Source organism: Carcharodon carcharias, chromosome 2, assembly GCF_017639515.1.
Source record: "Carcharodon carcharias isolate sCarCar2 chromosome 2, sCarCar2.pri, whole genome shotgun sequence".
Lineage (NCBI taxonomy): Eukaryota > Metazoa > Chordata > Chondrichthyes > Lamniformes > Lamnidae > Carcharodon > Carcharodon carcharias.
In genome coordinates, this window is record NC_054468.1 from 123,186,205 (window position 1) to 123,203,976 (window position 17,772).

Here is a 17,772-nt window from a genome sequence, read left to right on the forward strand (position 1 = left end):
TGTTACGCTGATCAGAATGGCCCTGATCAATCCTTATTTCTTGTCAATTTAGATAATCTTATCCATAGATCCACAGTGCACTGTGTTTCAATGAATCTCACTGTGCAAAGATTTGGAAGCCCTGTGTGGATGTCAAGCCAGGAGAGGATGAAAATAAAATCTGCCTTCAGTGGTCAGACAGCCTGGTAACTTGCACCCTCTGGGAGAATGGTCATCCAGACATACTGGAGTGTGACCCATGCTTATGGAATCATAGAATCACCAAGGAGGTCATAGCTGGGCACTTAAGAGAAACTCAAGATAATTGGGAAGAGTCAACATGGTTTTGTGAAAGAGGAATCATGTTTAATCAATTTATTGAGTTATTTGAAACAGTAACATGTGTATAAAGGGGAGCCTGTAGACACGCTGTACTTGGATTTCCAGATGGCATTTGATAAGGTACCACATCAAAGGTTACTGTGAAACATTGTGTAGGGGGTAACGTATTAGCCTGGATAGAAGATTGGCTGTCTGATTGAAAACAAATTATGCATAAATGGGTCTTTTTCTGATTAGCAGGATGTGACAAGTGGAGTCCTGCAGGGGTCTGTGCGGGGGTCTCAACTTTTTTACAATTTATATCAATGATTTACATGAGGTGAGTGAAGGCATGATAGCTAAATTTGCAGATGACACAAAGATAGGTAGGAAAGTATGCTGTGAAGAGGTTACAGGTAGATATAGATAGGTTGAGTGAGTGGGTAAAAATATGGCAGATGGAGTATAGTGTGGGAAAATGTGAAGTTGTTCACTTTGGCAGGAAAAATAAAAAAAAACGCAGAGTATTATTTAAATGGAGAACAACTGCAGAATTCCAAGGTGCAGAGGGGTCTAGGTGTTCTGGTGCATGAGTCACAAAAAGTTAGTATGCAGGTACAGCAAGTAATTAAGGTATCTAATGGAATGTTATCCTTTAATAGGAGAGGCATTGAACATAACATCCTTACTTTTATGCTTCAGTTACACAGGGCATTGGTGAACCACATCTCAAATATTGTAAGCAGTTTTCATCTCCTTAAATAAAGGAAGGACGTAAATGCATTGCAAACAGTTCAGAGGAGGTTTACTACATTGATACTTGGGAGGAGAAGAAGGGGAGAGACAGAGCAGAGTCAGAGAGTTAAAAGAGCACAAGAAGGGACGAGACAGGGCAAAGTCGGAGAGTTAAAAGAGTACGAGAAGGGGCGAGACTGAAGGTCTGCATTGGAGTGCTACTTTGGGCTGCATTTGAGTGCTTCAGTTGGAGTTTGATGAGAGGGACTGCAGATGTGACACCAGGGTGGTATGTTGCCTCTCAGGTGCCAAGGTCAAGGATGTCACTGAGCAGCTGCAGGACACTCTTAGGGGGGAGGGTGAACAGCCAGAGGTTGTGATCCATATCGGTACCAACAACATAGGTAAAAAGAGGGATGAGATCCTGAAAGCAGAACATAGGGAGCTAGGAAATAAATTAAAAGCAATATCTCAAAAGGTAGTAATCTCAGGATTACCCCCAGGGGCATGCTTGAGCGAGATCAGGATCAGGAGAATAGACCAGATGAACGCATGGCTGGAGAGATGGTGTAGGAGGGAGGGACTTAGATTCCTGGGGCATTGGGACCGATTCTGGGGAAGATGGGACCTGTGCAAGCTGGATGGGTTGCACCCCAGCAGGACCAGAACTGATATCCTTGCAGGATATTCGCTAGTACTGTGGGGGAGGGTTTAACCTAGATTGGCAGGGGGATGGGAACCTGAGCAGGGAGTCACAAGAGAGGAAAATAAAGATAGGAATGAAAGACAAAAAAGTAGAAAGTGAAAATGAAAGGCAGAGGATATAAGGACTAGCAGAAAATAGGGCCATAGTACAAAAAAAATGTGCAAAAATGTTGAAAAGACAGTGTCTAAAGGCACTGTATCCAAATGCACGGAGCATTCGCCATATGATAGACAAGTTAGCAGCGCAAACAGATGTAAACGGGTATGATATGATAGTGATTACAGAGACATGGCTGCAGGATGACCAAGGCTGGGAACGAATACACAAGGGTACTCGATATTTAGGACAATCGGGCAAAAAGGTAAAGGAAGTGGTGTGGGGTTGTTAGTCAAGGATGAAATCAATGCGATCGAGAGAGGGGATATTGGCTCAGAAAATCTAGATGTAGAATCAGTCTGTATGGAGCTAAGAAGCAACAAAAGGGCAGAAAACATTAGTGGGAATTGTCTATGGGCCTCCAAACAGTCGTGATGAGGTAGGGGACGGCATTAAACAGGAAATTAGAGATGCATGTAACAGGGGTGCTACAGTAATCATGGGTGACTTTAATCTACATATAGACTGGACAAATCAAATTAGCAATAATATTGTAGCGAATGAATTCCTGGAGTGCGTATGAGATGGTTTTTCAGGCCAATATGTCGAGGAACCGACTAGGGAACAGACTATCCTAGACGTGGTATTGTGCAATAAGGGTTTAATTAATAATCTTGTTGTGAGGGGTTCTTTAGGGAACAGTGACCATTACATGATGGAATTCTTCATTAGGATGGAAAGCGAAGTAGTCCATCCTGAAACTAGGATCCTAAATCTTCAAGGAAACTACGAAGGTATGAGGCGTGAATTGACTTAGATTGGGTAACTTAAGAGGCATGACGGTGGATAGGCAATGACTAATATTTAAGGAATGAATGTATGCGTTGTAACAGTTATACATTCCTTTCTGGCACAAAAACACAACAGGAAAAGCGGCCCAATCATGGCTAACAAAAGAAATTAAGGATAGTATTAGATCCAAAGAGGAGTCATATAAAGTTGCTAGAAAAATTAGCAAGCCTGAGGATTGGGAGCAGTTTAGAATTCAGCAAAAAGAGAACCAAGAGATGACCAACAACTACTTTAGTTCTATCTTCACGCAGGAAGACACAAATAACTTCCCAGAAATACTAGGGAACCAATGGTCTAGTGAGGAGGAGGAATTGAAGGAAGTTAGCATTACTAAGAAAATAGTGCTGGAGAAATTAATGGAACTAAAAGCCAATAAATCCCTAGGGCCCGATAATCTACATTTCAGGATACTAAAGGAGATGGCCATGGAAATAGTGGATGCATTGGTTGTTATCTTCCAAAATTCTGTACATTCTGGAACAGTCCCAGCAGATTGAATGGTAGCAAATGTAACCCAATTATTTAAAAAAGGGAGGGAGGGGAAAAACTAGCCTAACCGCAGTAGTACAGAAAATGCTAGAGTCTAGGATGTGATAACATGACACTTAGAAAACATCAATGGGATTAGACAAAATCAATATGGATTTATGAAAGGGAAATCATGTTTGACAAACCTACTGGAGTTCTTTGAGGACATAACCAGCAGAACAGATAAGGAAGAACCAATGGATGTGGTGTATTTGGATTTTCAGAAAGCTTTTGATAAAGTCCCACATAAGAGATTAGTGTATAAAATTAAAGCACATGGGATTGGGGGTAATGTATTGGCAAGGATTGAGAATTGGTTAGCAGACAGGAAACAGAGAGTAGGAATAAATGGGTCTTTTTCAGAATGGCAAGTGGTGACAAGTGGGATACCGCAGGGATCAGTGCTTGGCCCCAGCTTTTCACGATATATATCAATGATTTGGATGTGGGAACTAAATGTAATATTTCCAAGTTTGCTGACGACATGAAACTAGGTGGGAATGTGAGCGATGAGGAGGGTGTTAAGAGGTTTCAAGGCAATTTAGACAGGTTGAGTGAGTGGGCAAATACATGACAGATGCAGTATAACGTGGATCAGTGTGAATGTCCACTTTGGTACGAAAAACAGAATGGCAGAATATTATTTAAATGGTGATAGGTTGGGAAATGTTGATGTACAAAGGGACCTGGGTGTCCTTGCACACCAATCATTGAAGGTAAGCATGCAGGTGCAGCAAGCAGTTAAGAAGGCAAATGTTATGCTGGCCTTCATTGCAAGAGGACTAGAATACAGGAGCAAGGATGTCTTACTGTAGCTGTACAGGGCCTAGGTGAGACCACATCTGGAGTATTGTATGCAGTTTTGGTCTCCTAACCTTGCCATAAAGGGAGTGCAACAAAGGTTCACCAGACTGATTGCTCAGGTGGCAGGATTGTCATATAATGACAGATTGAGCTGACTTGGCCTGTATTCATTGGAGTTCAGAAGAATGAGAGGAGATCTCGTTGAAACATATAATGTTCTGACAGAGCTGGACAGACTGGATGCAGGGATGGTGTTTCCTCTGGCTGGGGATTTCCAACAAGAGATCACAGTCTCAGGATACGGGGTAGACCATTCAGGGCTGAGATGATGAGAAACTTCTTCACTCGGTAGGTGGTGAACCTGTGGAATTCTCTACCACAGAGGACTGTGGAGGCCAGGTCACTGAATATATTTAAGAAGGAAATATATTTCTGGACTCTAAAGGTGTCAAGAGGTGTGGGGAGAAAGCAGGAGTACGGCGATGAGATAGAGGATCAGCCATGATCATACTGAATGGCGGAGCAGTCTCGAAGGGCCGAATGACCTACTCCTGCTCCTATTTTCTAGGTTTCTAATGAGGAAAGGTTAGACAGGCTGGGCTTGTTTAGGAGTTCAGGATCTTATATGCTTTAATGTGGACATAGATAGGATGTTTCCTCATGTGGGTGAGTCTAGAACAAGGGGGCATTGTTTTAAAATTAGGGGCTGCCTTTTAGGACATAGCTGATGAGAATATTTTTCTGAGGGTTGTGCAACTTTGGAACTCTCTGCCTCAGAAGGCGGTGGAGGCGGAGTCATTGAATATTTTTAAGGCGGAGGTAGATTGATTCCCTTGCTTATCAAGAATCTAAGGTTATCTGGGATAGATGAGAACGTGGAATTCGAAACACAAACAGATCAGCCATGATCTAATTGAATGGCAGAGCAGGCTCAAGAGGTCAAATGGCCTACTTCTGTTCCTATTTCATATGTTCATGAACCACAAGTTCAGATGGCTTTAATCAACATTCAACCAAAGACTTTAATTAGGATTGCCATTTTACAATGGTAAATTCTGGGTAGTCACAACAAAAATGTCAAGTCAAAGCAATCATAAAAGATCACTGAAAAGGCAAAATGCTGAATAAATGAATGATACAATAATAATTACCTGACCCTGCCTATTCCAATCTTGAAATTACATTTGAGGGCAAAAAATAACTAAACACGCAAGAAAACATGGGTACAAAAGGAAAACTTGAACGTGTAGTACACTCTTCGGAATACTAAATTTTAGCTTTGTACATATAAATCAGAAGGAAATGGTTTATTCCCCCCTATGAAAATAGTATCTATTTCCTATGAGGGACATTCATTTTGTTGCAAAACTTTGTCTAAGTAATCAAGGTAATGGTAAATCTCTATTTATCACCTAGATTAATTTCATAACACAAGAGTGAAAAATATTTCCATTTTACTATTTACATCATTGTACTTATTGATCACAGGCATACTATTTCCTATATACTCACTTCAGTAACTGTTGTCTATAATTGTGCTATATGCACAGAACTTACAGAATCTTCAGGTGCTTTTTGGATCTTCTCCCATTCTACTGAAGGACCTTTCCTCTCCAGTAAGCTGCGAAAGAGTTTCTGGAATCCCTCGATATCATTCTTCATTTGCTTGAAATACAACACAATGAATATTAAACATTTCCAGGCACACTGTGACATACATACTGTAGTCACAAAAACAGAAATCCAATTCTATGGCACAGAATTGTTGATTTCCTGACGTGTTATTCTCTACCGGAGGTGGTGTTGTGCTGTAGTGGAGTGGGTCTCTGCCTGATTCAGAAGTTCCGGGTTTGAGTCCAACTCTTGGGACTTGAAGGCCAAGGAAGGCGCGTTCATAATGTGGCCAAACAGGTTGACCATCAACCTAAAAATCCTTCCATCATGCCTATTGCAGGTGGTAAGAGCAAGAGAGATTCCTGGTCAGCTATGTTTGATATGGAGTTGCACCCCTCGAGTTATGACTTCAGGCCAGTGGCCTATCCCAGGAAAAACAAGCGACAGAAAACGGTAAACATGTGCTTTGTCTATCTGACTTAATCTAATCTAGTCTAATCTCTACCCTCATTAATTCTCTGAGTGGAAGGGGTGGGGAGAGGGGGATGAAAGTAGTGTACTAAAAGCATTTAGCATGTCAAATGTGCTGCAGAATTAGAAAATTATATGTCATTATAACCAAGCATCCTGTAAGACACAAAGGTTTACGCAAACTGATTCAATCGATGTAGGAATTGGCTGGACAGTATCGCCCCATTTCAAATCTGAATGATTAATAAACATAGGTCTTAGGAGTAGGCCATTTAGCGCCTTGCCATGTAGTGTCATTTGATAAGATCATGGCTGATCCAATGGGGTCTATAACTCCATCTTCCTGTCTGCCTCCAATAACTCTAAACTCCCTTGTCAATTAAAAATCTGACTCTACCTTGAATAAATTCAATGACCCAGCCTCCACTGCTTTCTAGGGAAGAGAATTCCACACGTTTATGACCCTCAGGAAAAATTTCCCCTCATCTCCATCTTAAAAGGGAAACCTCTTAGTTTTAAACCGTGTTCCCTAGTCCTAGTCTCTCCCACAAGAGGAAACATTCTTTTGTATCCAACCCAACAAGTCACCTCAGGATCTTGTATGTTTTGATAAAACCACCTCTCATTCTTCTAAACTTGAATTGGTACCAGCCTAACCTGTTCAACGTTTCATCATAAGATAAGCCCTTCACCCCTGGAATGAGTCAAGTGAACCTTCTCTGGACTGCTGCTAACACAATGATATCATTTTTCAAATAAGGAGACCAAAACTGTACACAGTATGCCAGATGTAGATTCACTAAGGCCTTGTGCAGTTGCAACAGAACATCCCTATTTTTATATTCTATTTCCGTTGCAATAAACACCAACATTCCATTTGCCTTCCTAATCACTTGCTGTACCTGCAAACTAACTTTGGACACCAGGACACCCAGATCTCTCTGCAATCTTTCTCCATTTAAATAATATACTCTTTTTCTACTCATCCTGCCTAAGTGGACAAGTTCACATTTTCCCACATTATACTCCATCTGCCAAATTTAAAATAAAAATAGAGAGTGCTGGAAAAACTCAGCAAGTCTGGCAGCATCTGTGGAGAGAGAAACAGAGTTAACATTTTGAATCTATTATTATCTTCTTTGACCAGAGCTGGACACAATATTCTAGGTTTGGGCCTAACCAGAGCTTTAAAAAGGTTCAGCATAACCTCCTGCTTTTGTACTCAATACCTCTATTTATGAAGCCCAAGATTCCACATACTTTGCTAACCACTCTCTCAATATGTCCTGTCACCTTCAAAGGTTGATGCACATGCACCCCCAAGTCCCTCTGTTCCTGTGCACACTTTAGATTTGTGCCATTAAGTCTAAATTTTCTCTCCCCATCCTTTCTGCCAAAATGCATCACCTCACACTTCTCTGTATTAAATTCCATCTGCTACTTATCTGCCCACTCTGCTAGCCTATGTCCTTTTGCAGACAATTTGTATCATCCTCACTGTTTGCCACTCCTCCAAGTTTGCTGTTTTTGGAAAATTTTGAAATTTAACTCCATAATCCGAGGTCCAAGTCATTTATACATAACAAACAAAGCTGTGGCCCTAAAACTGGCCATTGGGGAACATCACTGTCTACCATCCTCCAGTCCAAAAACCATCTACCACAACTCACTGCTTTCTATGCCTAATCCAACCTTTTATCCAATTGGACACTGACACTCCTATCCCATTTGCAGTACCAAAATTTAATGGTAGATAACCAGCAACTTCTAACAAACTCACTTAAGTTCTGATGAAAGGTTATCGACCTAAAACATTAACTGTGTCTCTCTCCACAGATGCAGTCAGACTTGTCAAGTGTTTCCAGCATTTTCTGTTTTTACTTCACTTAAGTGAACTTTGAGTCAAAGCACAAAATTAAAGGCAGCCAAGTACTTTGTTCATAAACAGATAAAGTTTTCTTTTGATTTCCACTTAAACATACAGGAACACAAATAAAACATTTATGATACACTCTATGTTTTTGACTCCTGACTAGTTTTTAATTAGGAAGCAAAGAATCATTAAGAAGAAAATGTCCAAATTCAACCTCTGATTTAAATCAGAATTGATAGTGAATGAATTTGAATCCGTGAAAATGATTTGTCATTTTTAAAAAGTTACTATAATATTAGACTATCCATTATGAATCTCTAATTGTTAGAAATTAATTTTTAATTACAGTCACAAACAATTGTTCACAGAAACCTTGAAAGTATGATAGCCAGATTATGTGTATAGTCAGCAGCGAAGTGGCAGTGTTCCCCATTCACAATATTGACACCCGAGCACATATTTTCATGGGCTTTTGAATGGAGGCTCACTGTCATTGGGTATCTGATCCAGTGCAGTGTCCTCCACAGGGTATCTGTGGTGTTTGAGAGTAGAGAAAGCAACAACGTGACACTTCACCAGATTGAAAAGTCCTCGCTGAGACAGAGTCTAAATGTACAGAAATGAAAGAGATTGCAAAAGATAGACTGAGAAAGAAATTAAAGTGATTTTTTTTTCAATCTCCAACTCTAATTAAATTGTGAAGGAATGAGACTTCACAGACAAAATTAAATTTTCAGGACCAGAGGGGTTATTTGGCAGTAACTATGACATATCAGGTCATTAAAATTTCACTTACACTTAATGCACCAGCCCTACAACTTCAAACCCTTATAAAGGCTCAGCATTGATTCAATCAACAAGGTATTGCAATGATACTCTCTGTGGAAGGGCAGGTAATTTTAGACAGCAGCCTCCGGAATTTCTCCAGTAACCATGTATGTGTGGACTCTGGAAGTCGCTGTTTGGATTAACTGCACTGATAACCTCACCATTATACTCTATGCGAAATACAGGCCAACATCAACTACTTGATAAACAATTTAATAATTCTACTCATTCTAAGGATGCGAGCTTCACTGGCAAGGGCAGCATTTGTTTTTTAATGCCCATCCATCATCGCCTACCCAAGATGCCCTTGAGAATATACCTTCACTTATATTGCAGTTTAAATATTTTAATGGAACCAGATTGCAAAACTCTGCAGCAGAGGGATCTGGGTGTCCTGGTACATGAATTACAAAAGATTAGTACACAGGTACAGTAAGTGATTAGGAAGGCAAATTAAATGTTCTTGCTAATTGCAAGGGGAATGGAATATAAAAATAGGGAAACTCCAACAACACTCAAGAAGCTCGACACCATCCAGGACAAAGCAACCCGTTTGATTGGCACCCCATCCACCACCTCAAACAATGACTCCCTCCACCACCAACACACAGTGGCAGCGGTGTGTACCATCCACAAGATGCACTGCAGCAACTCGCCAAGGCTCCTTCAACAGCACCTTCCAAACTTGTGATCTCTATCACCTGGAAGGGCAAGGACAGCAGATGCATGGAACACCACCACCGGCAAGTTCCCCTCCAAGCCGCACACCATCCTGGCTTGGAACTACATCACTGCTCCTTCACTGTCACTGGGTCAAAATTCTGGAACTCCTTTCTTAACAGCACTGTAGGGGTACCTACATCATGTTGATTGCAGCGGTTCAAGGTGGCAGCTCACCACCACTTTCTCAAGGGCAAATTAGGGATGAGCAATAAATGCTGGTCCAGCCAGCGATGCCAACATCCCATGAACAAGTAATTTTTTAAAAACATTTTGCTACAATTGTATAGGATGTTAGTGATTCACATCTGGATTCCTGTGTACAGTTTTGACCTCCTTACTCGAGAAAGGTTATAATTGCATGAGAAGCTGTTCAGAGGAGGTTCAATCAACTGATTCTTGGAATGAAAGGCTTATCTTATGAAGAAGGGTTGGACAGGTTGGGCCTGTACCCATTGGAGTTTAGAAGAATGTGAAGTGATTTACTGAAACATAGAAGATCCTGAGAGGACTTCGTAGTGTGAAGGGTGAATGCTGAGAGGATGTTTCCCTTATAGGAAAGACTAGAACTAGGGGGCTGTTTAAGAATAAGGAGTCTCCTATTTAAGGTGGAGATGAGAATTTTTTTCTCTCAGAGGGTTGTTGGTCTGTGGAATTGATGTTCCCAGAGAATGGTAGAGATAGGGTCAAGGGGTATTTTTAAGGCTCAGTTAGATAGATTCTTGACTGAAAAGGGAGTCAAAGTGTATAGGGAGTAGACAAGAAAGTAGAGTTGAGGCCATAATCAATGAGCCATAACCTTATCAAGTGATGGAGCAGGCTTGAGGGGCCAAGGGGCCTACTCCTCCTAATTTGTATGATCGTATGTTCATTTACAATAACACCTCAAAAATGTCTTTGGATGCTTAATCACTTATTTTAAATCTTTTATATACTTTTGAGGCTCATAAAAAAAATACAAATGAATTGCATTCTTGAGTTTAAAATCAATGTGATATTTATTGCTTTTGCTTCCTTTCAACACGAACACCATTAATCTAGCCTTACTGACCTACATTGTCTCCAGTACCAAATGCATCATGTTAAATCTTCATCTACAAAACACTCCACAGCTTCGCCTCGTACATCCTACTTCTGTAATCCTCCCCCAGCTTTTCATCCCCTTCAGACCTTCAACTATTAACCTAATGTGTAATCCCCACCCTTGGGCACACCACCTCCACCTCACTAGTGGTGGAACCTTTAACTCTCTCAGGCCTACTCCCTGGAACTACCTCTTGAAATTTTTCACCTCCTGCTCTTACACGAATGGTAAAAATCCACCTCTTTGCCCAAGCCTTCAATCAAAAACTCCCCCACAAATATTCAGCGTCCATTCCTTTCACCTTTGGGAAGCTTCTTGAGGCGGGTTCCTATGTTAAATTATATAAAGTGGTAGCTGCTGTAATGAATAAAATACATACTTCTTGCTCACTTCTTGTAGCAGTTTCCAGTAACTGATTGAGCTCCTTCGCCATGGTGCTCTCCAGCTCCTGGCACTCAAACTGGGATGTCACAGTTCCTGACATGGTTGTGGCAAAATGTGGGGCTATAGAAGCACCTAGAACATAACGAGAAAACAAAGCAATTCATCCAAAAACATGCCTTTGGAAATGCATTATAATAATTTTGGAGATGGTACCCGGACACTGAATCACTGATCAGTAGAAATTAATCACATTACTAAATTAAATATGGATTACCATCTACTGAAGTCTGGGATAGATGCTGATTAAAGTCTCAAAATGTTGAACCTCCATGCCCCGAAGAAGCCAAAAGGAGCACAATTGACTTCCGATGGTTCTGAATTAAGGATGAACAGCAGCCTGGAAGGATTAATCTTCCAGATGAATGAAAACAATGACAAATCTGATGCAATGAGGATATAGATGTAGTGGCTGCTGTTTGGTTTCTGTGCTCAAACAAAGCTAAGGGAAAACAGGTCAGATACCCTTGATTCACACTCTCAAATAATGGATTCTTGGGTGAGATACTACAGGTCACCATTAACACATGCAACCAAAACAAGGTGTGGAGTTGTTTCCAGGAGAAGGAAATCTGTTATGTCTGCCTAGGCCTACTTTAAGATTCCAAGGCCTGTGCAAGTTCCAGGCAAGGAGGCTGCTCCCCAAGTGCAACATCATGGTTGCAGCCCTAAATATGGCTGAGGAGAGATGGTTTTTGAACGACAGGACATGTAACATTGCATACATATCCACAACAGGTAGAGAACGGATGAGATGCAGATAAACTTCACTGGGCAATACATTTTTACATTGCGGATGATACAAAACTTGCAAGTATTGTGAACTTTGAGACTAGTGTAGAACTTGAATTGGACATAGAAAAGTTGGTGGTATGGGCAGACAAGTAACAGATGAAATATAATGCTGAGAAGTGTGAACTGATTCATTTTGGTAGAAGAACACTTGAGGGATAATATAAAGGGTACAATTCTAAAGGGGTTGCAGAAGCAGAGGAACCTAGATGTATAAGTGCATAAATCACTGAAGATGGCAGGATAGGTTGAGAGTGGTTAATAATAAAACATACTGCATGCCTAAACATGTGGTGGAAGTAGGTTCAATCCAGGCATTTAAGAAGGAACTGGATTATTATCTGAAAAGAATGTGCAGGGCAACCGGAAGGCGGCACAAGTAAACCGCTCCTTTGGAGAGTTAGCACAGACACAACAGGCTGAATGCCCTCTTTCTGTGCTGTAACCATTCTGTGATTGTGGCATTTAATGAAAAAGAACACTTTCATCAGACTGGCACAACATCACTGTTTCACAAACCAGGCATCATTGTGGCCAAATCAATTACTGTTGAATTACAGCGATATCTATAGCAGGCACATTAATTAACAGCAAGTTGTGGCAGATGATGTGTGCCAGGTGCCAAATCCATGAGGGAAACTTGGTCTTGCCATTACAACGGTTTTGCAATTTGTATTTATTACGAGATGTATGCACTGAATTCAGAAGTATTAAGTCCACCAAGACCTTTAGAGATTTTAAAAATTACATTAAAATACTTATTATCAAAATATAAAAGATTTCAAGCTCATAAGACTACAATTACTACTCTAATAACTTCTAAAATTCCTAATTAACCTGGCCCCCAGTACACCCCCTTTAAAGCAATGGTCCAAAATAGGTTTTAGGTTTAAAACAAACTCAGAAAGTTAACACAATACTCTGGACAGTGGAATTCCAAATGGCTTTCCCCAACTTCAATTTTGTTATATAGAAAACTTATGAACACATGCTGGAGGCTTCATTAGGGTTATGTCACACACTCCTGTTGGATCTTACATGGCCTTCTGACACACAGCCTTTCATTCTCCTTTACATATGCTTCTCTCTTTTTAATACTTAAAATCTATTGTTCCAAATGTCTTTGAAACTGTATCTTTCTTAATATAAAAATGTTCATGTTGCCACTATATATTGTCAGTAACCTTTGGGAAAAATAAACATTCCTTAACCTTGCTTATCTAGCTAGTTGTAAAACAGACTAAGATCCCTTTGAAATCCAAATATCCCCTCATTTATCTAAAAATGCAAAATCCTTCACACCTTACAAGCTAAGACAGCATCCATGTTTACTCATTAGCTGTCAAGCACTAGCTTCTTTTGATGATTTCAAACTTGCAGTCTACTTGGCTACAAAAGGTAATTAAATCACACGCAGGCCCAACTATATTTACCCCCATAAACCTACTTCACATAAACCAGAAAAATATTATTAAAATTATTATACTTTCATCACAGTGGTGATTATGAACTAACAGAATCTCGAGGTCTTTCTAATCATTTTCAATTTGTCAAGCTACTACAAATTTGTTAAATTCCAGATCTCATTTTAAAAATTCAACCCACTTCCATCCAAACAATTGGGGGTAAGTTCATAATTGTATGATTTCAGTAACAAGTTGTCCATTAATATCTTAAACTGCTACTTTGACACTATATTTATGCCTATACCTCTTCTGCTGTACAGTAGTTTACAATTAAAGTTTAAAATTTTCAAAATTTGAAATGTCTATTCTGCCAATTAAAATAATTTATTTTTTTATACAGTATCCTCAAAATTATACAGTCCACTGTGCCTGTGCCGTCTCTTTGAAAAAGATATCTAATTAGTCCCAATCCTCTGGTCTGTCCCTGTAGCCCTATAATTTCCCCCTCAAGCATTTATCCAATTTACTTTTGAAAGTTACTATGAAACCTTCTTCGGCAGTGCATTCCAGATTATAACAACTGGCTGAAAAAAAATTGCCAATTACCTTAAACCTGTGCCCTCTGCTCACCAACCCTCCTCCCACTGGAAACAGTTTTCCCCAATCTCTACCCCAGTGAAACCCTTCAAAATGTTGAACACCTTTACTAAAATTTTCCCTTAACCATCTCAGGTATAAGGAGAACAACCCTGGCTTCTGTAGTCTCTCGAAATCCTCATCCTTGAGAGTGCAGAAGTGACATCTCAGAGTTTTCTCCAAGACTTTGACATGATCCCTTGGCTTCAATCGGACTTGTTTTCTCAGTTTTCACTTGCAAAGGCATTTGTTACATTTTTTCACTACTTCAGGAAATGCAATTACTGTAACATGCCTTTTAACAGAACAGGACACAACAGTTTAAAATAACTGATATTTTTTAACTTTTGGTTTCACCATTGAACTTAGAGACCAGTTTTAAAGTTAACTTGCAAAGTTTGCATTTCCAAAATTCTGCATTGCAAAGTTGTTACTTAAATATAACAAGCCACAGTAATTAAGCTATTACAGTTAAAAAAAAGCCACAATGCAAAAAAAATATTTTAAAGTAATCATATACACAATCGCAACCCTGCAAAGTAAACAGCCTGGATTTCTAACTTGCCTCAGTTGATACATCACACAATCTGAAAACTGAGAAATATGCTGCTACACGATGGTGATATTTTAAGCAGGATATTGAGTCCTTATGCTTGTCATGCATGACGTTACAGAACAGATCTGTCCCATTTCACAATTGTGAAGAACCCTATCGGACCCTGAACAACATTCAGCAAAATCCTGCACACGTTGCAGTGTTCCACATGAATTAGTGAAGATGGTGCAATATTCACCACCAAATTAATCACCGGGACCATTAAAACTGACAGGAACCGAGAGTGATCCCGTCCCGGGACAAAGTACAAACTGGGACCGAGAGTGATCCCGTCCCGGGACAAAGTACAAACTGGGACTGTGTGTCCCAGGATAAACTACAGATCCAAGGAAATGCTGGAAAACACCAGCTTTGCATAATAGAAATAACAGCTTATATTTCCTAATTTCCCTAACAAATAGCAGCAGGGCAGGGATAAGCTAGTTGACGGCTGGGGCTGCTTTCTGCCTGTCCGCGGCCTCTCACCCCCATCTCCGGCTCTCTCTACCACACTCACATATTTACCCCGCTCCCCAGCCCTCCTCGTCCTCCCACCCCAATGCCCCCCAACCCCAATTAACCTGTCCCTCCGCAGCTGCTTCCCCTTGACCAACCCCCCCCAGATCTTCTCCTCCCCCCAAAAATATTTTCCTCTCCCCAAAACCCCCCAGATCTTCTTCTCCTTCCCCCCAACACTACCCCCCCAAATCTCCTCCTCCCCCCCCCCGAATTCCCCAAATCATCTTCTCCTCCCCTCTCACGAACCCCTCTCACCTGCCCACATTGTGTCGAGGCCCCGGCTGACTCTCGTTCACTCAGCCCCCAGTTTGATGCTGTCGGGCAGGCAGTGGTAGCAGAATCGGCTCCGCCCCCAGCGCGGGTGCCCGCTCCCTGCGCGCACCCACACAGCGCGCGCCCCCGCTCCTCGATGGTTGCGCGCGCCTATTCCGGCCTCAGGCCCCCCCACAGATACGCCATCGGACACTTTGTCCCCACGGCCCCCGGCTGAGGGAAGCGAGATGGTGTCTGTCCCGGGGTTGGATCGGAGGTCGGGGGTCGGTCCCGGGGTTGGGTCGGAGGTCGGGGGTCGGGGTACGGTCCTGGGGTTGGGTCGGGGGTCCCGATCTCGCGCTCGCACCCACCTTCAGGCTGAAGCGGTCAGGGAGTGTTGGGCTGGGAATGCATGAGGGCAGGTTCCTATTGGTCTAGAGCGGAGAATGACAGTAGGGATATCCAATCAACAGCTGCGTATGGCTCGGTGACGTCTGCGCCTGGTCAGACAGGATTGGAGCAAATTCAAGAACTTTCCGAAGGACAGCGAGGGGGGAGGGAAGGGAGGGGGTAAAGGGCAGAAGGGATAAAGGGGAGAGGGGGAGGGGCAGAGAGGAGTAAATGGCGGGGGTAAAGGGGAGGGGGTGAGGGGAGGAGAGGGAAAGGGGAAGGGAGGAGGGGGAGGGCGGAAGGGGAAGGGTGGGGGGGCGGAAGGGGGAGAAGGGGGAGGCGGAAGGGGAAGGGTGGGGGGAAAGGAGAGGGAGGGGGAAAGGAGGGGGAGGGGGGAAAGGAGAGGGAGGGGGAAAGGAGAGGGTGGGGAGGGGGGAAAGGAGAGGGTGGGGAGGGGGGAAAGGAGAGGGTGGGGAGGGGGGAAAGGAGAGGGTGGGGAGGGGGGAAAGGAGAGGGTGGGGAGGGGGGAAAGGAGAGGGAGGGGAGGGGGGAAGGGAGAGGGAGGGGAGGGGGGAAAGGAGAGGGTGGGGAGGGGGGAAAGGAGAGGGAGGGGAGGGGGGAAAGGAGAGGGAGGGGAGGGGGGAAAGGAGAGGGAGAGGGAGGGGAGGGGAAAGGAGAGGGAGGGGAGGGGGGAAAGGAGAGGGAGGGGAGGGGGAGAGGGAGGGGAGGGGGGAAAGGAGAGGGTGGGGAGGGGGGAAAGGAGAGGGTGGGGAGGGGGGAAAGGAGAGGGAGGGGGAAAGGAGAGGGAGGGGAGGGGGGAAAGGAGAGGGGGGGAGGGGGGAAAGGAGAGGGAGGGGAGGGGGGAAAGGAGAGGGAGGGGAGGGGGGAAAGGAGAGGGAGGGGAGGGGGGAAAGGAGAGGGAGGGGGAAAGGAGAGGGTGGGGAGGGGGAGGGGGGAAGGAGGGGAGGGGGAGGGGGGAGGGGAGGGAGGGGGGAGGGAGGGGGAAAGGAGAGGGTGGGGAGGGGGAGGGGGGAAGGAGGGGAGGGGGAGGGGGGAGGGGAGGGAGGGGAGGGGGGAGGGGAGGGGAGGGGGAGGGGAGGGAGGGAGGGGGAGGGGAGGGAGGGAGGGGAGGGGAGGGAGGGGGGAGGGGAGGGGGAGGGGGGAGGAGGGAGGGGGAGGGGGGAAGGAGGGGAGGGGGAGGAGGGGAGGGAGGGGAGGGAGGGGGGAAGGAGGGGGGGAGGGAGGGGGGAAGGAGGGGAGGGAGGGAGGGGGGAAGGAGGGGAGGGAGGGAGGGGGGAAGGAGGGGAGGGGAGGGGGGAGGGGAGGGAGGGGGGAGGGAGGGGGGAAGGAGGGGAGGGGATGGGGGTGGGAAGGAGGGTAGGGTGAGGGGGGAGTGAGGGGAGGGAGGGAGGGGGGAAGGAAGGGAGGGAGGGAGGGGGGAAGGAAGGGAGGGAGGGAGGGGGGAAGGAAGGGAGGGAGGGGGGGAGGGGAGGGAGGGGGGAAGGAAGGGAGGGAGGGAGGGGGGAAGGAAGGGAGGGAGGGAGGGGGGGAGGGGGAGGGGAGGGAGGGGGAGGGGAGGGAGGGGAACGGGGAGGGGAGGGAGGGAGGGGGAAGGAGCGGAGGGAGGGAGGGGGAGGAGAAGGAGGGGGAGGGGAGGGGGAAAGGAGAGGGGGGAGGGAAGGGGGAAAGGAGAGGGGGGAGGGGAGGAGGGAAAGGAGAGGGGGGAAGGAGAGGGGGAGGGGGAAAGGAGAGGGAGGGAGAGGGGGAGTGGGGGAAAGGAGAGGGAGGGAGAGGGGGAGTGGGGGAAAGGAGAGGGAGGGGAGGGGGGAAGGGGAGGGAGGAAAGGAAGGGGAGGGGTGAAAGGAGAGGGGGGAAAGGAGGGGGAGGGGAGGAAAGGAGGGGGAGGGGTAGGGGGAAAGGAAGGGGAGGGGGGAAAGGAGGGGGAGGGGTGAAAGGAGAGGGGGGAAAGGAGGGGGAGGGGAGGAAAGGAGGGGGAGGGGTAGGGGGAAAGGAGAGGGAGGGGTAGGGGGAAAGGAGGGGTGGGAGAAAGGAGAGGGTGAGGGGGAAAGGAGGGGGGAGGGAGGAGGGAAAGGAGGGGAGGGGAAAGGATAGGGAGGGGGCAGGGGAAGG

At 44.7% G+C, this 17,772-nt stretch overlaps 1 protein-coding gene across 3 annotated transcripts in view; it reads right to left on the minus strand.

Annotated features, from left to right (window-relative positions):
* Positions 1-15,686, minus strand: part of ugp2b (UDP-glucose pyrophosphorylase 2b) — a 50,381-nt gene extending 34,695 nt beyond the window's left edge. Inside the window, exons 1-3 of one of the 3 annotated variants that reach the window (XM_041183037.1) lie at positions 15,624-15,686; positions 10,991-11,127; positions 5,579-5,686 (exon numbers count right to left, since the gene is read on the minus strand). In XM_041183037.1, coding sequence (XP_041038971.1) covers positions 5,579-5,686; positions 10,991-11,095 — 213 coding nt within the window. In that variant the 5' untranslated portion in view covers positions 11,096-11,127; positions 15,624-15,686. Of the gene's footprint in view, positions 1-5,578; positions 5,687-10,990; positions 11,128-15,255; positions 15,395-15,623 lie in introns of those variants that run through there. The other 2 variants (XM_041183036.1, XM_041183038.1) reach the window with 2 other exon arrangements.
* Between the last annotated feature and the right edge of the window lie 2,086 nt (positions 15,687-17,772).